At 42.8% G+C, this 26126-nt stretch overlaps 2 protein-coding genes and 1 long non-coding RNA gene across 7 annotated transcripts in view; 1 reads left to right on the top strand and 2 right to left on the bottom strand.

Moving 5' to 3' along the window:
* The window catches only part of FHL2 (four and a half LIM domains 2), a 32358-nt gene extending 20408 nt beyond the window's left edge, over positions 1-11950 (top strand). For 3 of the 4 annotated variants that reach the window (XM_083438089.1, XM_083438091.1, XM_083438090.1), the window contains 5 exons: positions 252-431; positions 4454-4628; positions 8797-8966; positions 9643-9829; positions 10525-11950. In XM_083438089.1, the coding sequence (XP_083294215.1) occupies positions 276-431; positions 4454-4628; positions 8797-8966; positions 9643-9829; positions 10525-10676 (840 nt within the window). In that variant the 5' untranslated portion in view covers positions 252-275 and the 3' untranslated portion in view covers positions 10677-11950. Of the gene's footprint in view, positions 1-251; positions 432-2109; positions 3898-4231; positions 4629-8796; positions 8967-9642; positions 9830-10524 lie in introns of those variants that run through there. The other variant, XM_083438092.1, reaches the window with a different exon arrangement.
* On the bottom strand, positions 10817-14556 carry LOC310676374. The gene is made up of 2 exons (XR_014510506.1): positions 14017-14556; positions 10817-13644 (listed from the first exon to the last, which is right to left on the bottom strand). It is a non-coding gene; the product is annotated as an uncharacterized lncRNA (long non-coding RNA).
* A 1950-nt stretch (positions 14557-16506) lies between these two features.
* LOC310676312 (ashwin) lies at positions 16507-23451 on the bottom strand. 2 transcript variants are annotated; one of them, XM_083438139.1, is made up of 4 exons: positions 23257-23451; positions 20909-21075; positions 18625-18994; positions 16507-17894 (listed from the first exon to the last, which is right to left on the bottom strand). In XM_083438139.1, exons 1-4 carry the CDS (start codon positions 23380-23382, stop codon positions 17838-17840), a joined length of 720 nt encoding a protein of 239 aa, XP_083294265.1. In that variant the 5' UTR covers positions 23383-23451; the 3' UTR covers positions 16507-17837. The 2 variants fall into 2 exon arrangements, with proteins under 2 accessions (XP_083294265.1, XP_083294266.1); XM_083438140.1 differs by lacking the exon at positions 23257-23451 and adding an exon at positions 23019-23181.
* Positions 23452-26126: the final 2675 nt, after the last annotated feature.

The following is a 26126-nucleotide window of genomic DNA, read 5'->3' as shown; positions in this document are numbered from 1 at the left end:
TGATACCTCACAGCAAAACAAACAAACAAAACAGACCTTTTTCTCTCTCTGACATTCAAGGAGACACCATGTTTATCAGTGCTATTTTTCTAGAAAAAGAGGTGCCTGAACTCACCAAGAACGCCTCCCTCGTTCTCTTAGGATGGCAATGGTGCCCACCTGAGAGGTGCTGGGACTGAGTTCCGGTGAGTTCCTGCTGGAAAAAAAAGCCCTGGTTTTTAATCCAAAGCTGCTTTTTTTCTTGTTGACAGGCAGGCAGAGTCCTAGATGTCAAAATGACAGAGCGCTTTGACTGCCACTACTGCAAGGAGACACTGTTTGGCAAGAAGTACATTTTGAGGGAGGACAGCCCCTACTGCATCAAGTGCTACGACAGCCTGTACTCCAACACGTGCGAGGAATGCAAAAAGCCGATTGGCTGCGACTGCAAGGTACTTCGGATGCGCTTTTCAACCGGCCTTGTTCTTGGATCGCAATTAACGTGCATTTTATTTATTTGTTTGTTTTATACAGCGCTCCCTAGTTCAGCAGAAACATGTAAGCCGTTTGCAGGTCCCAACAAAAAGGAATGTGCAAATAGAAGATAAAGTCCAGATTCAAAAAAACCAAACAATACTACTGCTACCTCCACAACCACAACTGCTGCTGCTACTAAATTTCAAATAGAAGTTTCCTTGTGGCAGCTGGACTTTACATCACATCTCTCCTACTCTAAGGAGATGCGCTGGTGGAGGAAGAGAACTGCGGGAGGAGCGCACCGCCCCCGGCAACGTGATCCCAGTGGGGTGCCATTGCGGCTGCCCCCCACCCATGCTGGGTGCCACGCCCCTGCGGGCAGTGCAACACGCCCCCAGGACACATGCCACACCCCTAGGACACATGCCACACCCCTAGGACACACACCATGCCCCCAGGACGCGCACCACGCCCCTGCAGGTGGCATGCCCCGCCCCCAGGATGAATGCCAGCCCCGCCCCCACCTGCTCTCTCCCCACCTGCTCTCTGCCCCCCGGTGCCAGAGCATGAAGCTCCGGCACTGATGAGATGGGTCATGTTTATTGTAGGATTTCTGTTGCTCATGTACACAAACTGTTCATAGCATCCCTACAATGCCTTTGGCATCACAGCACCAACTCATGTTTCTTTCCAGTCCTAATCTACAGATTAGGGAAATCTGATAATTCAAAAATAGCAGTTGCCAGTGACCCATTCACAATATCAAGCCTGTGTCTGGAAGCACACTAAGATAATATTTTGGGGGAAAGTCGGTAGTGCTGAGCTTTATAATTTTTTCTCTTCTGCCACTGTCCGTGTTCAAAATCATCCCTAAAGCTATTAGCCTTAGGTCAGGCATAGGCAAACTCGGTCCTCCAGATGTTTTGGGACTACAACTCCCATCATCCTTAGCTAACAGGACCAGTGGTCAGGGATGATGGGAATTGTAGTCCCAAAACATCTGGAGGACCGAGTTTGCCTATGCCTGCCTTAGGTGCTGGGGGAGTACAGAGACTCTGTTCCCTACTGCACATCTAAGAGCAGCTTTGGAGTGATGAAATAGATCAGGATAACAGTTTGGGGGGAAAGGTTGAAACCCTCCCACTTCCAGCACTTACTGAGCCAATCAAAACTGGAACACCCATTGACTGCTTTAAGGTAAACATGAACATATCAGATGATCTAATCACAGATCTCCCACATCTCCTTTGGTTGGCCTCAAGTCTTCTTCTTTTTTCAATAACAGAGTTTTGGTTTTTCTCAATTTTGCATTTTTCCAGGCTTAAATTCAGTTCTCTGTAGCAATAAATGATTAATAATAATAATCATCAGCACTTTATTGTGAATTTATACACACATTTTTATACAGCTTTGGCTAATATGCACAATTTTGCAAACAAATTTCCAGAATCCTATGCATTTTTGCACACATTTTCTGGTTGGAGAAGTTGCACTTCAAAATTCAAAGAAGTGTGAATTTTGGAGGATAGTTGTGTTTTGATTTGTGTATTGGTTTAAAAATGTGTGAGTTGTGAAGTTTCTCATGGAAATGCCAGCCTAGTCTAATTTCTTCCCATCCCTACTAAACATACATGTGCAAAGATTCTCTGAGTTGCCAAGCAGAAAGAAGGCAGCAGTTTCTTTGGTGAGTCTACTTCTAAGATCTTTTCCTTGGGGACTTTGAATGTGTTGACATTCAAGAATCCCTAAACTTGACTAAGCTCCAACAAATTTCAGAGCATGGAATTAATCAGCTGAACTTTTCAACCCAGACTGATGGATTTGAGGAGTGTAGGTGTTATCAGATCTCTATGGTGTTTTTTTTAACAAAACAAAAAACAAGACTTTCTGCAAGGACAGATAAAGTCCTTGATAGCCAGAAGATTGGTGGTGGTTGTTTTCCCCCCGGTGAAGGATTAGGAATACATTGCTATAGATAAGAAAAAATTTGCACACACATCTTCCCACTTGAACACTCACATGCACACACAGAAGCTGACAAGAGTGACTTAACAGGAGAGAATAACAAAGATGTGTTTGTGATTAATATCTCTTTCTGCCAGTTAAACTTCAGTGATCCTCACTTAGCAAGTGCCGCAATAAACTTTGCCCATCATGTGGCAACAGCATTCCATATCAACTATGGATCAGTTTTGATGTGTATACTCCTCGTGGAATATGGCCTGAGTACATGCCACAAACTATTCTGCCGGACAGAAAACTTGCTTTACAAGACCCTCCTGCAAACTGTATTTTGAAACCCCTTGAAAGTTCATAGTCCATTATGCAGTTATGCATACCTAAGTCCCAAGGAAGTCTATGCCAGCCCTACCATTAGGCAAAATGAGGCAACCGCCTCAGGTGGCAGAAGCTGAGAGGCAGTAGCCATAGCCCTCCTGTCTGTCCTTCCTAAGCTGCTCTGCCATCCCCCTCCATCGGAGGACATGCCTGTGTGTGCTATGTGCAACATGTCTTGCGCCCCCTTCCAACTAGCCTGCCACCTTGGCTTCAAAGGAGGACATTATCCCATCACCATTACTGAAGTAAGATTCAAGGACCTGTTCAGCCAGCTTCGGTATGTGGAAGTATGGTTTTATTTGCCCACACAGCTCAGCAGGAAATTAGAAGGCTAAAGCCCTAAAAAGAACACATTCCTATCAAGGGAACAGTAATCAGATGAATTTTGTATTTTAAAAAAAGATGCTACTACTTTGGTAGACAAACAGAGGGAGGCAAAAATAAAATGAGAAGAAAAATGCAGAAGAGAGCAAATGCAAAGAAAGGAACTTGATCGTTTTTATACACCTAAGCTTTCACAAACTGCCATTGTTTCATAGCAGGAGAAATATATATATATATATATATATATATATATATATATATATATATATAATGTCCAGTAGCACCTTAGAGACCAATTAAGTTTGTTCTTGGTATGAGCTTTTGTGTGCATGCACACTTCTTCAGATAACTGAAGGGACATTGCACATTGCACATATTCCATTTGGCTCCAAGTTGTTGTTTTCCACAAAAATTCCTTTCCAGAGATACTATCAGGATTATGTGAGGTAATTTCCTGCAAAGGAAAGTTGTTGAATTTTCAGTGCTAAATGAACAATTAATATTACACTTTTGCTCGAGAGTCACTGAGTAGTTCTGATAGTGACAGATTCTGTGTTTCAGGGCTTGCATTTGGTTTATTTTTTGTGGGGGGGGGGAGTGTGCCATTAAAATACTCTTTAATGAATATCCCCTTTGGTGGGTTTGTTTGTTTGTTTGTTATAATAAATGAACTTTTCTTAAAAACTGGAGGGCAGCTCATTAAGGGTATGCAAGTATGTATGGTGGGAGCAGTATACAAAATTCTGCAACTAGCTGAACTTAACTGCAATTGGGACGCGGGTGGCGCTGTGGGTTAAAGCCTCAGCGCCTAGGGCTTGCCGATCGAAAGGTTGGCGGTTCGAATCCCCGCAGCGGGGTGCGCTCCCGTTGCTCGGTCCCAGCGCCTGCCAACCTAGCAGTTCGAAAGCACTCTCGGGTGCAAGTAGATAAATAGGGACCGCTTACTAGCGGGAAGGTAAACGGCGTTTCCGTGTGCGGCTCTGGCTCGCCAGAGCAGCGATGTCACACTGGCCACGTGACCCGGAAGTGTCTTCGGACAGCGCTGGCCCCCGGCCTCTTTGAGTGAGATGGGCGCACAACCATAGAGTCTGTCAAGACTGGCCCGTACGGGCAGGAGTACCTTTACCTTTACCTTTAAGTGAAGCTTATGAACCCTATATTTGGACTGGATCATATTTATTTCAAAGAAGACTCGGTTTCTATTCACCCAACGGCAATATTAATAACCTCAGTAGCCCTGACCTAGTTCTTCCCTTGCATAGTCTGAGTAAATTCTCCTCCATTTCTCTTAGTAAGCTCTTTACTAAGCCTCCTTTGTGGTTTGGGATTTCTACAGGATCTGTCCTACAAGGACCGGCACTGGCACGAAACCTGCTTCCACTGCTTCCAGTGCAAGAACTCGCTGGTGGACAAACCTTTCGCAGCAAAAGAAGAACATCTTCTCTGCACGGAATGTTACTCCAATGAATACTCCTCCAAGTGTAGTGAGTGCAAGAAGACCATCATGCCAGGTTAGGACTTGGTCCGCTTTCAGGACGGGGATGGGAGTGTCTTTCGGGGACCGAATTCAAGGCCAATGGGAGGCTCTTCCACAATTTCATTTCTGAAAGCCAGGGTGATGGGGCAGGAGGAGATGCTCAAGCGCTCATGCTTCTAACATTTTAAAAATGCAGGAGATAGATCCTGATAATGAAATCCCTGAATCTTGGCTGGTTGTGCCTTATTATATCAGTTTGTTGCTATTGCTTAAGTCTGTGAAGTAGATAATGCCCTACATTGATTGCAGAGGAATACTGGAAGCGACCCAAAGACCTAAAGGTTTCATAAATTTTAATGTAAATGAAAAAGCTTACCTGGAGGCAAGACGTAGTCTCCATACTTTGAAAATTAAGTACATAATTATTATTTTTAAGCAGCAGGGTTTTTCCCCTGACTTTCTGACTTTTAACTGGGGCTATCAAAAGGCACGCAGTTTATCGGCTTTTATAAGAAAATCAGAAAAGGCACTCTCTGAAACCCTGGAAGCTGAGCATGCTTCATGCTCAGGTTTCACTGCCCCCAAACTAGCAGCCTCCCAACATCCTGAATCGTGGATTCAAAGCCCAATTAAACGTGGTTTGATTTTACTTGCTGAATAGAATGCAATAGCTTGGCTGATATGGGTGTTTTTGCTGGCAGAGTCTGATGGCTGTGCTGAAAATAGAAGGCAGGGGAAAACCAGTTTTTTTATGAGTCAGGAAGTTGATGTGTAATCAGCAGATGATCACTAGTAAAAAAAAAAACTTTTTGAATTGCCTCTTGTGTCGCTTATCCTCAAATTAATTTTTATGCTTGATTAGCCATGACATTAAAATTAGAGAGGTTTGGGTTACAAGCTAGGAAAGCAGAAACCACAACTATGCAGCTACATTCAAAGCAGATGACCAAAATCCACTGCAATTTTGCATTAGCTTCAGGTCTCTCCCCATCACCACCGCCGCCGCCAACCCTGCTATGTATAATGGCAAAAGTCCTAGGTGGTGTGTTAAAGCGCTTGCGGAGATTACAGAGGCTTGATTCAAGGCTTAACTGAAACCACACATTTGGGAGATGCAAGGGGGGTGGGGACAAGTGTTTGGCCAAAAGCATACCCCAGAGTCCACAAAAGGTGCCCTTTATCATCTGGGAATTATCTGCAAGGACTCTGGTTTTCATGTTTTGAATGGCCGCTAGCATTTGCTTTAGAAACGGAACCTGCATGACATGATTTGGGACGAGGAAAAGGAAACACCTTTTTTTCCTCAGGAAGGTTTAAGAGAAGAGGCGGCAGCCCCCACCATTCCTCCTCAGTCCAGTTCCTGGCAGCAGGGCTGGCCCTACCATTGGACAAAGTGAGGTGGCCACATCAGGCAGCAGGTGTTGAGGGGTGTGGATTGGCAGGCCCTCTCAAAGGTCTGGAGAGACCTAGGCCACTTCCAGCTTTTGAGACCCCAGCCAAAAATAAAAAAGATGACACACACAAAAAAAAAGCATTAAAAATGTGAGGGTATATATATATATAATCAGCTGAGGACACATGTATCACAGACTAATCTTGTACCATCAGAACTATTCTGCACAGAGTCTGGCAACTATAAAAGGACCATGGTGGCTAGTGCTATTTTTATAATTCTCCCTTGTTCTCCTATGATGGTGCCCACCTGAGAGGTACCAGAACCGAGTTCTGGCAAGTTCTGTCTGGAAAAAGAAAGCCATGGTGGTATCTATTCTGAACTGAGGTCCTCCTCCAATCCTACCATCAGAAATCACTGAAATCAATGTTTTTAAGCCCATTTATCTACTCTGAGCATGAGTAACTCTAGATATCACCTCGTATAATTAAACAAAACAGAAATTACGAAAATAATTATACACACAAATCCATCCAGATGCAGCTTCATAGTGCACGCCTAGCAGGGATGGAATAAGAACTGAAAACATCTCAGCAGTACTTCAAAGATGGGAACTTGTGAAGCCACCCAGCTCTGTTAGTTATCAGATCTGCTTTGTTTAATAGGGCATCCTTTCATTCCTTCAGGGATCGGCACTTTAGCTCTCAACTCTACCTAATTCTTTTTTTTTTAATAAAAAAAATCACATAAGCACTAAACATAGCATAATTATAGCTTTATTAATATAGCACATTAATAAACTGATAAGATGTGAAAAGCCATTTAAAATGTCATAGAGCAAGATAATAATCTGTTAACACATTTGCTACATTGCTTTTATGCCAATTAGAGCTCACTTAATAATTTTTTAAGTCTCTTTCCATGTAGCACTTACTCTAAGAGGGACAAATCCTCCCATCTGATAAATGATGTTAATATCACTGAAAGCTGCTTGCAAATCATACAGAGGTAATAGCACTTTGCCTTTAAACTGCCGCCCAACAATAATGTGGTTGATTTAACTAGGATGCCCTTCAACATTGGCTTTTCAAAGACCCCACAAGGTGTGCTTGAAATATTTAAATGCAAAAATTCCTCTTTCGTTTTGCCTGGGCTTCTTCTGCTCTGGTTTCTTTCCAGAGAGGGAATGAATCAGAGGTGGTTTTAGGGTGGCTCAACCAAGTGCTGTCACGCTGGGCGCCATGATGCAGGGGACACACACAAAAATGCTGTGTTGGATTTTAGCATTGCATAGGACACCACTGAAGTCTGAGAGCCCAGAGTCGACCACTGAATGAATGAGCATGTGCTCACATTAGGGGAATCCATACGTGAAAATGAGATGTCTCCTGTATTTGTGAGAAAAATTCAGAACATGGTCTCTTTCAGACAGCCCATTCATTGAACATGGTAGTTCCATTGCACTCAGAAACCCAGGGTGTGTGTGGCTTGAGCGAGGGCATTCTCTGTGGCAATTTCTAAGCTGTGGAATTCCCTCCCCAAGAGGAGCATTGGACATCTTTATTGTGTAACGTTCATCATCTGCTGAAGATTCCCCTCTGAACTCTTTTTGACACCCGAGATAGATTTTAGAACACATTCTGTGCTCTTGGTTGTCACCTGCTTTTACTGTTTCTTAATATTGCATTTTTATATCGTTGTAACCCATTCCACAAAGCTTGCGAACAAATATTCCAGGTTACACATGCCCAACTGGTTTGACTTACTCTAGCAAGTCTCTTTTTACAGCCAGGGTCAAAATGGGAGGTGTTTTAGATGTTGTTTGTTTGGTTGGGGGTTTTTTGTTTTTGTTTTTGGAAGGGCTGGGTTAATTCAGTCCTACCCCCAAACTCAAAACTGTCTTAAGGCAGAAAACGGACTGGAAAAATGCTGAAGACAATAGGAAAACAGAACTAGAGGAAAAATTGGTTTTAAGCATTTGTAACGGAACCTAGAAAATCAGAGGGGCAGAAGAGGGTTAGGTAATCATTAGCCAATAATCCGAAAAGAGAAGACACAAATATAAGATGCAATAAGTGCATGCTGTATTTGGATCAGAATGTAACCAGGAAGGAGCTACAGAGTTCAGACCTTGTTTTGGGGGGAATGGCCATCTCCAGTTGCCCTGTGCTAGAGCTGCATGATGAGGTTTTCCACTTTGGTGAGGGCAGCCTCTTCAGTACTTGGAAATTTTCTCAGCAGCTTTAAGAGATTGACCTCTCCTCAGTTCTCGAGAGAAACACCAAGGGACCAGTCTCATTGGCGTCTTGGTATTTTGCATCAACATGGGCATGAAGGTACCAAATTCCACTTTGAGCAACCAAAAAAAGCTAGAATCTTTCTCCAGTGCTGAGAGGTGGGACTGATGGCAGCCCCCCAGAAAGAGAAGAACAGGAAAGCATGGAAGGAAATCAAAACTAGGAGAAAGGAGTGTTTCACCCCGAGCAAAGGCCACTAGTAAATGTTGATGAAAGGCCACAAAACCCCACAACCTGCATTGTTTTCAGAGTCTATTGAGAGAGTCACTCAAAAAGGGACTCTTCATGCAGCTCACCTGCACACCTTAAACATCAGAATGGATCTGAGGAGTGTAATAGCTGCAGGAATTTATACTTTTGCTGCTCCCACAAAAACCCAAGTTTCTGCTAAAAGTGTGTCCGGCTTCTCCTCATATGCAAACTGGAAAATGGAACACAGTTTCTACTTACCTTTTCCCTACACAGCAGCTTGAAAGCCAAGGTAGAAATCTCATGCTGTGGTCTCCTCCTAGGTACCCGCAAGATGGAATATAAAGGAAACAGCTGGCATGAGACCTGCTTTATCTGCCATCGGTGCCAACAGCCAATCGGAACAAAGAGTTTCATTCCCAAAGACAGTCAAAATTTCTGCGTGCCCTGCTACGAAAAGCAGTTTGCTATGCAGTGTGTCCAGTGCAAGAAGGTATTGTTTATTGCTTCGTGCAAATGACTATTAAACCGAAAGCGACACACATACATTTGTCTGTTGTTGTTGTTGTTTAGTCGTGTCCGACTCTTCGTGACCCCATGGACCAGAGCACGCCAGGCACTCCTGTCTTCCACTGCCTCCCGCAGTTTGGTCAAACTCATGCTGGTAGCTTCAAGAACACTATCCAACCATCTCGTCCTCTGTCGTCCCCTTCTCCTTGTGCCCTCCATCTTTCCCAACATCAGGGTCTTTTCCAGGGAGTCTTCTCTTCTCGTGAGGTGGCAAAAGTATTGGAGTCTCAGCTTCAGGATCTGTCCTTCCAGTGAGCACTCAGGGCTGATTGTCTGCTTTAGTTCAGAGTAAAACTGCAATCCAGTTTTGCATGTACTTTTGCGCCAACATGTTCCAGAGCATTAAACTATATAAGGCTGTGCAATGCTTTGAAGTCATATTTATTTTGGCTTAGCTATGAGGTAAAAGACAGAAAGACACGGGAACAAAGAAGGTTGTCAGGGGCTTCGCAGAAAAGGTGTGAGGGGTTAAGCATGAGACTAGTTCTGCTACCTCTTGCTTAAAAGATTTGCAAGGTGAACGGAAATGGGGCACAAAATCAATAGGAATTCCTTTCTTTTCTTTTCTTTTCATTCCCATTTTTCTTTTCATTTCACAGCCAATTACTACAGGAGGAATTACTTACCGGGAGCAGCCATGGCACAAGGAGTGTTTTGTGTGCACCGGGTGCAAAAAACAGCTCTCTGGGCAACGCTTTACTTCCCGGGATGAGTTTGCCTATTGTTTGAACTGCTACTGCAGCCTCTATGCCAAGAAGTGTGCAGGATGCACCAATCCAATCAGTGGTAAGTATCGTGTTACCGTTTTCCTTTGCAGACAGAAAAAAGCACCTCAAAAACAGCATCAATCAGTTCAGAATAAAGTTCATTCATTCATTTTATTTATTTGCCACTTTTCCTGGTGGGCCACAGTTCCTCATCTCTGTCCACGGCCTAGGACCCTCATACCTACAGGACCGCCTCTCCCGGTATGTCCCACGGAGAGCCTCAAGGTCCATAAATAGCAACACCCTGGTGGTCCTGGGCCCTAAGGAAGTTAGATTAACTTCAACCAGACCCAGGGCCTTTTTAACACTGGCTCCGGTCTGATGGAACGCTCTGCCTCATGAGACCGGGGCTAATATTTTAATGTTTCAATATTTTAATGTATTTTAATCTTGTTTTTAAGTTGTATTCATTCAACCTGTTTTATTATTGCTTGTTAGCTGCCCTGAGCCTGGCCTTGGCTGGGGAGGGCGGGGTATAAATAAAAATTATTGTTGTTGTTATCATCATCTAGGGACTGACAGGAATCTAGAATTCTGCATGCAGTCTCAGCTGTGACAAAGTTATGTCAATGATGTGTTTAAATGCAACTTTCCCACATGTTTAAGTCCAAGGAAGTTTATTCACAACTGGAAATGATGTGGGAATCTGACCCAAATGACCTTACAGAAGGTGTTCCCGTGGTTTCTTCTTAAATACTTGTTTTGCCTTTTCAGGACTTGGAGGAACCAAGTATATCTCCTTTGAGGAACGCCAGTGGCACAACGATTGCTTCAACTGCAAGAAGTGCTCCCTGTCGTTGGTGGGCCGCGGTTTCCTCACAGAAAGGGATGACATCCTGTGTCCTGAGTGTGGGAAGGACATTTAAAATGTGAAAGGAATAAAACCACCACCACCAGCTCTCACAAGTGCATATATTTTCTCAAATAAGCAATGACAGCTGTGGGTTTTGACCAGAAGTGAAAAAAGTGTTTGGGTTTTCCCCCCTGCAATATATAGTCATCAGGATTTCTTTTTCTTTTTCTTTTTCTAGGTTGTAGAAATGCTTTAGAGAAGGGAAAGACAAAAGGGTGGGGAGGTGGTTTTTATACTGACTGCTAGGCAATACATTTAATTTATGAATCGAGTCCAGTTCAAATATGGAGTTGTGAGTTGCTCAGATATTTAGAGGATAAAACCTGCCAGTGAAGATGGCTGATTATTATCTCCGGGTTCAGAGACAGTCTGGACTCTGACTGCCAGGTGCTGGAGAACACAACAGGAAGTGTGGTATTGAGATAGCATTGCCCAACATCTGGAATTTTCCAGACATAGCCAGCATTCATCCCCCTCAAGCAGCATACAGGCGGAAATTGCTTAAATGTCCAGGAAAATCTGGACATATGGCAGCCCATTTTGGTAGTGTAGATTTAGGCAATTTTAATAAAAAAATAGCTCAAAAATGCATTTTTTGTTGTTGTTGAGATTTCGTGGGGGAAAAGCTCAACAACTCTGCCAAAAAGAGCAGAGCTCAACAGCTTTTGTGTCCTGATTTTCACGTTTTGAAATATGGCAACCCTAATTTAGCTCATACCCTGCTTGTGGACTTCCCATAATAATCTGCTTGGCTACCACACAACACAGGGTGCTGATGTAGCTGGGCCTTGGTTTGATTCAACAGGGCTGTTACATTTTTAGTAATACAAATTTCTCTTCAAAAGATGTATGTAGTTTAAAACTGATAATATATTCGACTTGGGGATTCCGGAAAGATTACAGGAGCTACTGTTTGGTATTGATAGATCAAGTATCAATGTTCATCATGTCCAAGTAGGTGATAATTTGAAAGTAGGGTATGTTGGTTCAATCAGTGATAGAAAGTTAGTTAGAAAGTTTTGGGTTATGCCTTAAAATAAGGGTTTTGAGGCTACAATTCTATGCATACTTTCATTGGAATTACTCCCATTGAACTGACTGGGACGTTCTTCGACATAAATGTACACAGGAACAGACTGCATGAGGTTTAAATTGATGTGAATCCGCAGCACATTATTGCATGATACTGCAAGGCCATTTTGCAAAGTACATTTTCGGTTTTAGTACTCGTTTTGAAATTCCATTGCACCTTGTATTTTATGAAGTAATAAACGTATTTCTAATGAACTCTGCTGTATTTTGGTGAAGTTGACATCTTAAAGACTTAACTTTCAATAAATGTTAGCATTTGAGGTAAGGCGTGGATAAACTCCCTTTATTTAAAAAAGATGGATCCATATGAACAACAAAACAAAACCCCAAATCTCGGTGAGGCCATTAAAAAACAGAAGCATTACATGTTCAGAAAGTAACAGCCCAATCACTGGCTGCTACTGGTACAAACAGAAAATTGCCCTTATTTTCTGAAATATTAGGCAATCATGGAAATTAAGAGCAGCTACATTCCTGTTCCAGGTATTTCCAGTAGTGTAGCTGCAGTGCTTGTACAATATTGCTCCAGTGTCTGCTGTTCATCATACTTTCGCAATCAGTAACTTCAGGCGCTGATCAAAACAGATTCTGAAATCATAAATAAGCAAGAGGCAGATGAGATCGCAGCTTCCCCACATTTATACTGTGATGCATAACTATTAGTAGGGCTTGAGAAGGCTTTATCTTCCTAGCTTAAGGATAAGGTAGCTAGGAGTCAGCTCCTGCTACTGCAGTACATTCGTTTTCACTTTGTGTCCAATTATATTAGGTAGACAGTTTGTCCGCTTTACGAAAACATGGGGTTCGTTTTATCTCAGCTCTGGAAAACAGGTCCGAAGAAAATGTATACAGTGGATGCTCGGGTTGCGAACGTGATCTGTGCGGGAAGCACGTTTGCAACCCGCAGCGCTGTGTCTGCGGATGCGTGGGTCGCAATTCGGCGTTTCTGCTCATGCGCAAAGCGTGATTTAGTATTTCTGTGCATGCGGGAGCACTGAAACCCGGAAGTAACCCATTCCGGTACTTCCAGGTTCGGCACGTTGCACAACCCCAAAATATGCAACCTGAAGCGTCTGTAACCTGAGGTATGACTGTATATGGATTAGTGACAGAATATTTTCTGCTTTTCACACAGTCAGGATATTAATTCAGATTTAAGATCTCTCAAACAATATAGGGGAAACATCTCAAAAAGTGTGCAGGGCATAATTATTTATAATGTTAGTCTTTTCAGGCAAATTATAATTTTGGGGAAGAATTTTGTAAATCCATTTCTGGCATATGCTGTTTCTTTTCTACAATAAAAACATAAGCTCTCCAGCGATTAATGCAGAAGATTTAAAATCCATATATACTCTTAAGAGAAGACCGTAAAAGCTTGATCTCTCTCCCCAAGCCAAATATTAAACTTTGACCCAGCAGTTCTGTGTGTATTTCTACCAGTCATGGAAGCTGCTCATCACATCTACCGGTAGTTGCTGCTGAGGAATTCAAGGCAGGCTCTAGAACAAAACAAATAATGAAAAGGAAACCCCAAATCAATCTTTTTTTTCTATTTCCCAGATGGAAGCATACATAACATTATTTAACAACTTTCGTTTCCCCAGAGGGAATCTTTTTCTACCAGGAATACATACCGTTAATCCCGATCTCTCTTAACCTCACCCACCCAAGACATTATTCCAATTGTTATCTTTATACGGAGCCTGACAACCGAAGTTCCCTTACTATGACCAATCTATAGCTCTTTTTAAAAATGTCAAGGCAAGAGCACCAAGCAAACGTGTGTAGGATTGCACTGTTACCTTTAAGTAGTTATATAGCCATTTATACATTAATGAGGTTGAGAATTTAGAACCAAATCTTCAGGCCACTGACCACCTGATAATCTGATAAGCTAATGTTTAGATCGAGGGACGCGGGTGGCGCTGTGGGTAAAAGCCTCAGCGCCTAGGGCTTGCCGATCGAAAGGTCGGCGGTTCGAATCCCTGCGGCGGGGTGCGCTCCCGTTGTTCGGTCCCAGCACCTGCCAACCTAGCAGTTCGAAAGCACTCCCGGGTGCAAGTAGATAAATAGGGACCGCTTACTAGCGAGAAGGTAAACGGCATTTCCATGTGCGGCTCTGGCTCGCCAGAGCAGCGATGTCACGCTGGCCACGTGACCCGGAAGTGTCTCCGGACAGCGCTGGCCCCCGGCCTCTTGAGTGAGATGGGCGCACAACCCTAGAGTCTGTCAAGACTGGCCCGTACGGGCAGGGGTACCTTTACCTTTAATGTTTAGATCACTGTCATAATCCACTTACAATCGATTCCCCTATGGGCCAAACTACTTTGTGTCAAAAACCATATTCACATTAGCCCTCGTTGGCATTTGTTGCCCTCTCTCACATGCTCCTGTGGCCAATTCTGGGAAGCAGCACGGTCGTTGCCACTCATGAAGTTGCTGGAATGTATGTACTTAAATTCTTGCACAGGTTCTAAGACAGGGGTCAGCAAACTTTTTCAGCAGGGGGCCGGTCCACTGTCCCTCAGACCTTGTGGGGGGACAGACTATATTTTGGAGGGGGGGGGGAATGAACGAATTCCTGTGCCCCACAAATAACCCAGAGATGCATTTTAAATAAAAGCACACATTCTGCTCATGTAAAAACACCAGGCAGGCCCCACAAATAACCCAGAGATGCATTTTAAATAAAAGGGCACATTCTACTCACGTAAAAACACACTGATTCCCGGACTGTCCACGGGCTGGATTTAGAAGGCAATTGGGCCAGATCCAGCCCTCAGGCCTTAGTTTGTCTACCCATGTTCTAAGATAACGTAGTAAAATTCTGTACCAATGGCTCAGAGAGAGGTACAGGAGGAATGTAATGTGATGCTTGCTATACAGTGTGCCACAATATATGTCATGGCCTCTGCATGAAAGGTATCATGAGATGAAACCTTTTTATATTTGTCCAAAAATATAAAGTTCACCTTACTGACTTCAAGAGTGCTGCTCCTGCAGCTTTCTTCGATGGTATGAATCGGTAGCAGCTGCTTTTTGCATTTCATCAAACATGGTAATGAATGGATGTTCTTGGTGGCAACCATGTGTCTTGGGTATTGACAAGGTTTACGATGTGCTGCCCACTAACTCAGCCTCTGTTTAGAATGGTATCAAGGAAATGATCTTAAAATGCTTGAAAATCTCTCATTGCTGTATCAGAAAAGGCAACACGGGGGCAAAGAAATGATCGTCTGAACAAGTACTTGGGGTTGCGAATACTGCTTTCTCCTCACCATCTTCATGACAGGGATTTGAAAACCTACATCGTTTGTGCTTCATTAGGCTGGCTGAGGACAGATGCGCTCTGGGATCTGTGGGAATGATCCCATTGACTTAAAAGTGAAAAGCATTTTTTTTGCTACAGTGGTACCTCAGGTTAAGTACTTAATTCGTTCCGGAGGTCCGTTCTTAACCTGAAACTGTTCTTAACCTGAAGCACCACTTTAGCCCGATTTCTGTTCTTATCCTGAAGCAAAGTTCTTAACCTGAAGCACTATTTCTGGGTTAGCAGAGTGTGTAACCTAAAGCGTATGTAACCCAAGGTACCACTGTACTTCCATGTTCACTACCCATTTCGTCTTCGGTGCAGCCAACTCTCTTCAAACAGGGTGTTGGAGCATGGCGAAGACAGAGAGGACCTGCTTATTTTGAATGCAACCTGCAAGGATTGAGGAGGACAATGCGCCACACCAAAACCAGTTCTGCAGTACTGAGAATGTGCGGCTCTGCAGATCAAATATGCTGTTAAAGAATAATGTAGCCAAGCCAAAAATCAAGTACGGGCACGCACCCACACCCCTGATCGACTCACCTGTGACCACATATATGTAAGGCACTGAGAAATAATTTAATAATTCAATCAAACCCGGAAATGGCGGGAGAATGCTGGAGAGTCCTCGTGGCTCATGAGGAGACCCTCCCCGGAGCCTGAAGAGGATGTCGGCGAGGGCAGAGGAAGCCCCAAAGGGACCTGAGGCACAGTGGGGCTTTGTTTAGGCTGCTCAGCCTCCCTGCCTAACACATCATGTGCCGGGTAGGGCAGAGACAGAAGCCACTTTCCTGTGTATCCTCCAGGCGGCCCAGAGCTTTGATTCTAGTTGTGGTTTATTTTGGGATCCAGTATTTTTAGTATGGATTGAGAGAGAGCGGAAAAGACTGCACATAAAGAGTGTTTAGAGAGGCCTCCCCACTTTACATGATTTCACTAACGCGCATGAGGGCCCAGAACGTCACCTCCGCGTAAGTGAGGGGATGCTTGTATATAAAACAAATGGAGAACTCAAAGTTTTAAGATTTCTTTCCAACAACAAAATTGGGTTATATCTTTAGGACCGCAGGCTGTTAACTGCCTGATGTCCAAACAAGTGACTTATCGCAGCTCTGTCACTCGTTGGCTGAAACACTGATAGGCGGGAGAAGCCAGCCCGGCTCATTTCACAGAAATTGCTTAGAATGGTTTCTTTTACACATTTCTTTTTTAAAGTGCTAGTGGGTTTGTTTGTTTTTAATGAAAGCTCAGAATCTGGGATCCCTGCCTGAGGGTACCAATGAACGCCTCTGCACACACCACGGCACCTATGGGTGCTGGACTGGTGACCCCTGGACCAGTGTACAGTTTCCTCAAACCCTTTTGAAGACTGGGATAACAGGTGTTGGACTCCAGTCCTGTAGAACAGAGATGGTCCACACAATTTAATACATCGTCAGTTTAAATCAATTTATTTAAATCAGGTGAGGCTACTAAAAAGACAGCTCAGATACAAAACACACAAAATTAAACTGTGCTGTACTAAAGTACAAAACTTGCACACGTGTTCAGGAAGAGGGAAACTCAAAATACACCTCAAACACACCATTCTTTCCAAATCTTTGATCATGATCTAGTGGAAGTCGTGCACCAACAATGCAGTTATAACCATGTCTACTCAGAAGTAAATACCACTAAGTCCATATTCTGTGGTAGGCGTGTACAGGGTGGCAGCCTGAATTTGACTGAACACTACTTTGTGTATGGTACGCAATTCTAACTATTATACCCAGCTAGGTTGGGTTTTACATCATATGAAAGAGGATCCATGTGGTTTCAAAGAAATCCACATTTATTCACAGATAGGAAAGAGGCAAGACTTCTTCTTTTGCAAACCACAATAGCTTACTCTCCGTATAATTTATCCCTCTATTCAAACTGCCCCAATGAGTGGAGTGTTAGCTTTTCTCCAGAATTTTAGCAGGCATTTTGTAGGCAGGCAGGTTAAATCGACCACAAAGGTTCATGTATTTTATGAAAAAATACTTAGGCATGTACTGTACAAAAGCATGGCACTAGTTCATGCACTACTTTTCGTTCAAATACTCTCCGTATACAGTCTATCATGTGCTTCCATCTGCTCAAAAGACAACAGAAATTCATCTTCAATTGTAACAAAACTTCAATTTGAAGCAAAAAATTGCACAGTTCAGTATTTTTCCTATGTCTGTAAGAGGTAACCATCTCATAACAAGGCTGGAAAAGACATCTAGACACATGGTATCGCACCTAAGAATTCAAAATATTTTTCTTGCCCTGCCAACAGAACTTTGTGCAAAAGCCACTATTACCATGGGAAGTCCAGTTGAACGTGGAAACATAGTCTTCCACACTGTCTAAATACACTTGTGCAGAGAACTGTATTTGCAAAAAGAAAAGAAAAGCAATACTGCTGTACAGTTGAACATGAATAGTTATAAATGCACACTGCTTTTCTCTTGCCAGGTCATGCAAAGGCTGAACTGCAGTACATGTGAGAATTCCAAAGGAGGGCTGGTAGAATAATTTTGTTCCACCAAAACCAACCATTAAAATGGGAAGTAAATGACTCAAAGTGCAATACAGATAATATCCTTAAGGTGATGGGTGAGAATATGGTGCCTGCTTTGTACTGTAGAATTGTTAACGTTATGAAAAATCCACCGCAATCTGCAACCCTGTTCAATATGACTCATCTGTTCTGAAATGGAGGCTAAATGTTATTTACATTTCCAGCGCCTCATTGGTTCATGGCCATTTCACATGCTGGATCTTCTTTTTTGATTCCGGAGATTTCAGACCGTTCTGAGGGAGAAAGATTTAAATGATGTTAAAATTGCCTGTCCTAAATCATTTAAACAAACCTTGTATATTACACTATAGAGTTTGGCTTCTAATGCCATCTTGTGGCTAAAATAAAAATATGGTCGTAATTAAACATAGAAAAGCAAGAACCAAAAGACCACCCAATTCCATTTCTAAAATGAGCATGAAAATGTTTAGATCAGTCTTGTGTTTAAGCACTCGCCCAATGACCTTTGGGAACAAGACATGGCATGGAGAATAGTGAGTGGACCGGCAGAGCATAGAAACCCAGCAGAATCTGGGTTTCACCTAGCATAGAAATCAAGCAGGATCTTAACTTCAAAATCTATTCCTAACAGAACTCATATTCCTGAAAAATAGGCATTGTTGAAAGCCAAAGCCAAATGAAGCTTGCCACATTCTGAAATAATGACCCTCACATTTCAGATTGAGTCAGAGAATTATGTTACTGGCTGGCCATAATTTACACAGTAATGAGGATGAAGTAATTTAGAAAGGAACTCGTTTGTGCCCATCTTACAGTTCTTTAACAATAGTAAAGTTGTGATAAGGTATAATATATGATAATATTCAAATAATTAGTGCACAGCATCCTAGTGACCTGCAGAAATTCAGAGATAACAAAATACTGCTATAGCTTTCAATTTTCTGCTACGAGACATGGCAACAACTACATCTGGTTAAAAGAAACAGATGTGGAATGACTTACGGATGCATCAGATTCTTCTTTCGGAGCAGCTCTCTTTAATTTCACAACAGTAGTTCCTGTTAAAGGCACCAATGGGGGTGACCTTTGACCAGGTGCCATATTGTTATCGACAATAATATTATTCTGCTTAACTTCGTGAATCCTGGATCCCACTTTAATGTCCGGTGAAAAAGTGGAGACAGACACACAAGCTGAAGAATTTGAAGGAACCGTCAGTCCCTTACAAGTAGTGCTGGCGCTTCTTGCTGTAAGGAGTTTTAGACTATCAATAGCCCCATTCTCCGTTTTCCTCACTTTTATGCTTGTACTCGTTGAGCTACCATCGAACACAATGAGAGGTCGTTTCCGTAGACTTTCCGCTGGAGAAGTGCTGAACAAAGAAATGGTAACATAGAAACAATATTAATTACTGCAGCTCAGATGTAAATGAAACCACAGTCATTACAGATTTACACTATCCCAAACACAACTACTTGGAAGTGGGTCCTATTTATTTCAGTGGAACTTTTATCTGGGTTTGTGTTCAGATCAGCAGGTCAGGCGCTGAAATAGACTAGGAATTCATCTAGTGCGCTATGGCACTGCTGCTGCTTTTTTCTGATATTCATTTATTTCACATTTAATTCACTTGAACAATCAGGAAAACATTAACACTTTTAAAAAATAAATGAACACTTTCAGAAAAATTAAGTCATACTCGGCCTATTTAAATCAGTGGACTTAAATGTTGGGTATCAGATAAATTAACAAAAAACATTTTTATTTCTGCTTCTTTAGCTTCAAACAATTTAGGACTTGTACAGTTCATTCCAAGTTTCTTTGCATCTCATAATTGTCTTCAACAAGGATGGGGAATCTGTGGCCCTCAGGATGTGATTGGACTACTGCTCACATTATCACTGGCCATTGACCATGCTGGCTGGGACTGATGGGAATTGGGAGTCCAACGCCATCAGGAGAGCCACAGGTTTCACATCCCTGGTCTACATAAATGCTCCTTAACGGTCCCATCACAAGTATGTCCACCCAGAAAGAAGACCACCAATTTTAGTGGATTTTACTGCCAGTTAAGTGGGCATGTGATTGCAGCCTAAATAAACTGAATCCGCTAATAGGAACCAGTCTATTATGAATAGACCAACCCAAATTTATAGATGCATTATTTCCCATTTTGATTAAGAGTTGTGAATGAAGCAATAGTTGAGACACTTCGGAAGAAACACTCTTTCTAGAAGCAAAAACAGGACACGTTTAAATAGCGGTTATTTATGGATACAGGTTACTGATGATTAGAATTTTAAAAAAAACAAAAAACCAGTGAAAATAACAAAAGGCCCCAGCACACAGCTAAGCATAATTAAGTTTGATTGATTCAAACTAGAGTTCAATAGAGGAAGCCTTCAGGTTCTATTTTCCTGCCAGAAGAGCAATTAAGATATGATATACCTTATCTCCAAGTCATGGTTCAGAGTTGGGCAGCATACAATTTTGTGCTCAAGTCCCAGAATCCAGAGAAATCAATCCCTTGCTTTAGCACTAGTGTTGCTATCATTCACTACATTTGAGCACTGGGATAATGTTCTTTACTGCAAAAAAACTGTGCAAGGCTTGGGTTTTTTTTGTTGTTTCCAGAGTGGAGCCGCTATCAGCTGATCAAAGCCCATCCTCAATGGGACCAGACCCATTTCCCCAATCTTCTGATTGGCAGGCAGGGCAAAGTTAACTCATATCAGCTTCTGTTTGAAACAAGAAGCCACAGCTGGGGAGATAGGACAGGTTTGCAAAATATAAATAAATGTGGTATCTCACACACATTTAACGAATTTATTTGGCAGATTTATTTAATAGCTAGATACTCTGTTCTGCATGAACTCCACTGAAAAGTACTTTCCAGTTCTTAATCTAATTTGCTCTCGCTCTGGATTTATCAGACTGCTGACTACGCGACTGCTTTCAATAATAATTCTCTACATCCCGCTGGCAGCCCCAATACCTATAAAAAATAAAAAACCATTGTTGTACTTACTGAGCGAGGAGGAACCGGTCAAAAGAAACACGGAACTCCCTTCTGAATGGAAAATTTGCCCAAACCCAATGGCAGAGCACATGCGTTGCATGATAAAAGGTTAAATCCCTTGCCAGGTAGGGCTGGCAAAATCTATTGCCAGAAATCTAGCAGAGCCACTGCCAATACAGTACTGAGCTCGACGGATCAATGGTTTTACTTGGTATAAGGAAGGAAGGATTTGCATTTGAATCCACAAACAAAGCAAAACAGAATTACCTTTTGACCTCATGCTTGAACACCTGCTGACCTCTCTTCTTTTCCATCAACTTTCCCCATCTCGTTTTTGGTAACTCACGTTGAGGCAATGGTATGACATGCTGAACATAGAGATCAGTAAGGCCATCTTTACTGATCTTCACTTCATCTTCAACTGGGATGTTCTTCTGTTGCGGAGTAATAAAAAAACATATTCATTATGACTGCAAATGTTCTCTGGAATAACAAGTGTACATAATACACTTAAAAATCACATCACGTGTAATAAACTTGGTAATCTTCATTATAACAGTTAGAAATGCATAGAAATTTACTGCACCCTGCAAAGGATGCACAGTTCACCTCACTTCAGGAAGCAAAATAGAGTTGGGGGTGGAAACAACAGCTTCCCTCAGCCTGAAGACTCTGAGTGCCCCACAAATTCAAGGTGGGGAGTCTGTGGCCCTCAAGATGTTGCTGGACTCCAGCTTCCATCAAATCCAACCAGCATGGTCAGGGATGAAGCAAGCTGGAGTTCAGCAATATCTGAAGGGCCAGTTTCCCTTGTACACCCATACACTTTTGTCATATTATAGCTGCCATATTGAGACTGCTGACCTAAACTACTTATCTAGAAGTAGGCTTGTTCCTTCTTTTACTGGCCCTGCTTCTGTGCCTTTAATGAGAGTCCAACATGCAGAAATTTAGCAGATGGGCCTTTTGCCCTCTCAGTCTGAATATAGCGTAGTGTTTTACCTGCTTAATGTCCTCATATTATGCTGCTGTTAAAGCCATAAAAAGGGAGCACCGCTAATAGACCTATCACTGTGTGGGCAAGTAACACCAGCCTCTTTACTCAATGCAGAGCAACCATCATGAATTGGAGCAAACATGTCAGCATAGATGTTGCTGAAAAACAAAGGATGTCTTCAAATGTCAAGTGTGAGTACAACAATGGTCATAGACAGGAACATCTGTCAGGGAGATATTGCAAAGTACTTTTTCTAGAGGGGGGGGCTAATATTCAGCCATTGCTGGGTTGGCTGTGTGTGTGTGCATGTTTTGTAGTGGTATTTTCGTATGTTCTGGAGAAACTTTGTGATGGCACTGTTCCCTGAAAAGTGAGTTTAAAAAATCTTCAAAATAAAACCACAAGCTTCTGTAAAGAGGAGACAAAGAGGAGATATGATGGTTCCCTTCAAATATCGGGAGGATGGGGCAAGCATGTTTTCTCCTGCTCAACTTACAAGAAAGAAGATTCTGAATAAACATCAGGAAGAACTTTCTGACGGTAAGTGCTGTTTGACAATGGAATGGACTCTCACAAGAGGTGGTGGACTCTCCTTCCTTGGAGCTTTCAAAGCAGCAGTTAGATGGCCATCTGTCATGTATAATCCAGTTGAGATTCCTGCATTGCAGGGGGTTGGACTAGATGACCCTTGGGTCCCTTCCAACACTATGACTCTGTATAGTCTGAAACATGCATAGGAATAATTGCAGGGCAGGAGCTGCTACAAGGGCTTCCAAGGCACCTAGCGTTGCTGGTTTTTCTCCCCCCTCCCCGGGCTCTGCTCTTGCGCTTTTATCAGCAGACATTTTTCAGGTGTGAACAGACTATGCTCCAAGACAGGAATAAAACTTCCTCAGAAGATTCTTCCACATCTAGCAGGTACTAAAAGGCAGGTGGGTTTCCTTTGGGTTAAACTGGCAGACCCTCAAAATGTCCTTATTTTCCAGGGATAGTCCTGGAAATTTAGAAAAGCTGTCGCAGTTTCTGATTTGATCCCAGAACGTCCTGCTTTTCCTTAGGACGTCCCTATTTTTATCGGAGAAACATTGGAGGGTATGGAGTTATGTGACCCCTGAGCCAAGGAGTTAAGTAACTATGCAACCTTCAGAAGACATCTGAAGGCAGCCCTGTATAGGGAAGTTTTTAAAAAAAATGTTTAATGCCTTATTGTGTTTTTACATACATTGGACGCTGCCCAGAGTGGCTGGGGCAGCCCAGGCTGAGAGAGTATGAATAAATTATTATTATTATTATTATTATTATTTGAATCGTTATTATTATTTGCAGTGTTGTTGCTATTATTGTTACTATTGTTGTTAGTTGAACTATTATTAGAATTACCTTCATTATTATTTTTTGAATCATCATCAATATTACAGTGTTATACTGTAATATTGAACAGGACGTCTCTATTTTCATCGGAGAAAGGTTGGAGGGTATGAACTGGCAACCCGAGATCCGGCCCGGCTTTAAGAGCCCGGCGCTCCGCAGTCTCTCAGGTGAGGCGGTTTAACGGTTCCCTCCCTCCCTCGCCCCGCCCCCTTTCAACCGACGCGCCCCCCGCCCCCGCCCCCCTTACCTGCTCCAGCGTCAGCAGGAGGAATTCCTGCGAGAGCAGCTCCGGGTGCAGCAAGAGGTCCGAGTCCGCCCGCGCGCCGCTGCCTCCCTCCCCCGCAGAGCGCTCTCGGGACCCGAGCGCCGCCATCTTTCCGAACGCGAACCTGATTGGACGCCTGAGCGTTCCTCCTGCTCAGCGGAGGGCTTCTTTCCGGTTACCCACAATTCCTGCGCGTGCAACTACACCGCAGAGATAAAAGTGAAGAGAGGACAATCCACGCTGAGTTTCCGGGCACCGCTTGGGAAAGCGGTTTAAAAGAAGGGCTCCACAAAACTCCCACTACGCCTACAGCAAGCGCTGCAAACTTTCAACCAGTTTGACTTCAGTTTGGAGGCGCACTCCTCCCTTGTCTCCCGAGATAAAGGGATGCCAACCCAGGAGGGGAAGGCTGCAGCGATCGGAAGTGGAGGCTGTGTGTCACTCTTCATTTTTTCCTTTATCTTTTTTTAGGAGGGGAAACCGGGGTAGATGACGTAACAGCCTGGAGCTGCGCGCATAGAAATGACGCAAAGGAGGCGGAGTCCGGGCCACGAAGGCAGCATCCTTGTTTAGAGAGCTGTGTTTACGTGTGCCGAGTGCAGTTGGGAAGGCTTCTGTATTCTTGATCACAATGCTGCATTATCATTATTAAAATTTGTTCCCTTTTGAATATTCGCTTGCAGCTCACCATGCATCTTTTAGAAGGATTGGTTTCTGTGCGTGCTTTTGTTTTATGGCAATTGGGATGTTCTAAAGGGTGGCTCACACTCATAATCTTGATGCAAACCAGAATGTATTTACTTTTAACTGTTCGATTTTGTAAACTGTTTGTAAACGTCCTGTCTGCAGTTCTGCTGCGTGGCAGGCAGAAATCAGCTAGAAAAATATTTTGCCTTTATTATTAACTTGCTCCCCATAGCGGGGGGGAAACTCCACATATTTCTTTTATCATGCAAACTTGTGCATACCTCGGATTATAGACGCTTCAGGTTACAGACTCTGCTAACGCAGAAATAGTACCTCGGGTTAAGAACTTGTTTTTATTTTAGTTTTTTATTTGAATTGGATTATGATTTGATATGATAATTGGATGGTTTTTTATTGGAAAATTAATAAAAAACAATTTAACAAAAAAAACCTTTGCTTCAGGATGAGAACAGAAATTGTGCGGTGGCGGCGCAGCAGCAGCAGGAGGCCCATTAGCTAAAGTGGTACCTCAGGTTAAGAACAGTTTCAGGTTAAGAACGGACCTCCAGAACAAATTAAGTTCCTAACCCGAGGTACCACTGTACTGTATATACTTAAAATGTAAGGCCTACTGTGTGGACCTTCTTTCCAGGTAAGTCTGCACCAGATTGCAGAATTGGGCTGGAAATCTACACACCCCTTTGTGCTGGGAAGATGGGTGGAGGTGTCCCTCTACCCAACCCTGCTGGCACAGAGAGAGGCGAGTTTTCCACCTGCCAGATGTGTGGGTAGAAGTGCTGCCAGCAGCACTCGAACAGGCTGTTGTGGAAGGGTTTCGCCAGCCTGGGATCCACTGGATCCTAAAGGGATCGCCCTGCTGTTGCTGAATAGAATTAAACCCAGTTTGGGTTTGATTGCTGTGCCAGTGCCAGGCTGGTGCAGTGAATTGCCTTCCCACCTTCTGCTCCCACTGTGCTGTGGGTGTGGCATTGACTGCCGCTTTGTCGCACCACTGCTGCCTGGCTGGAATTTGAATTTTCTTGTTAGTTACCTTGTTAGTTACCTTGTTAGTTAGCTTTCCATACGCTTGCTCTGACCTTCTGGGTGCAATCTGCATCACTGCACAGAAGGAAAATAGGCAGCTTTCAAAAGTGTGGACTGGCTCTATATTTCTGCTTATTGTAAGTAGTTTTTAAATCACCTCCTTATCGAAAGACTTGCACGTATCTTAGTTCTGCTGTTAAAAACCACATGGATTCCACTTCTTTCAATGGAGCTAATTTCCAGATAAATGGGTCTAGAATTGCAGCCTTTAAGGTATTAATTGGTGCCATTCTCATATACTATTTGCATAAAGAGCCTATGCTATGTATGAGAGTCTTGGAATAGTTCTATCTAAGATATGGTCTGCTTCACTCTATCCTTCAGAGGACTTGGGAGACTTCATACAACTACCTGATGCATCACCACAAAGAAAATAATTAACGTAGAAACTTGCTGTACTGGTTGTTAATGTTTGACTCTGCTTTCTGATCCTGCCTAGCCCAGTTAAATGGGAGTAGCTGGAGCAAGCCAAAGGGGAATCATCATAACACATTTGGTATTGCAGTTGTTACCGAATCTCAGTGATTGCTGTGTGGCCGGACAGTTTTAAGTCCACATTGTTTTCTTGGGGTTTCCCTCCTTCCTTGTAGCTTTTGGGTCCTTGTCTTCATAAATGTATTTTTTATTTTATGAAATTATAAGAAAATACATAATTAAGACCAGGAAAAAAAATATTACAACTGAAAATCTATTGTACAGTTTTTAATGTTTTTTTGACATACTCCTTTGTAAGTTTAAATCTGTTTCAATGTAATGGAAATGCTCCTTGACCTTTGTTTGTAACTACTGCTATTTAAGTTTCAACATAATTCTGGACTGGACTCATTGCTTTACAATTCAAATATCCATAAATATATATAAAATCTGCCAACATAGTGTAAGACGTCATGCATCTGTAGTGCGGAAAAGCTTATACCATAATAAATCTGTTAATACCACACATGTCATGTGTTAATAGATACCATAATAAAACTTTAAGAGAGGGGTGGGGAACTAGTCCCCAGCCAAATTTCATATATGGGCAAGCAACAGGGGAATGGTGGCACCAAAAGACTGAAAAG

This window comes from Podarcis tiliguerta (genome assembly GCF_965153285.1).
Source record: "Podarcis tiliguerta genome assembly, chromosome: 4".
Classification (NCBI taxonomy): Eukaryota; Metazoa; Chordata; class Lepidosauria; order Squamata; family Lacertidae; genus Podarcis; species Podarcis tiliguerta.
This window is presented reverse-complemented; position numbering and strand designations above follow the sequence as displayed.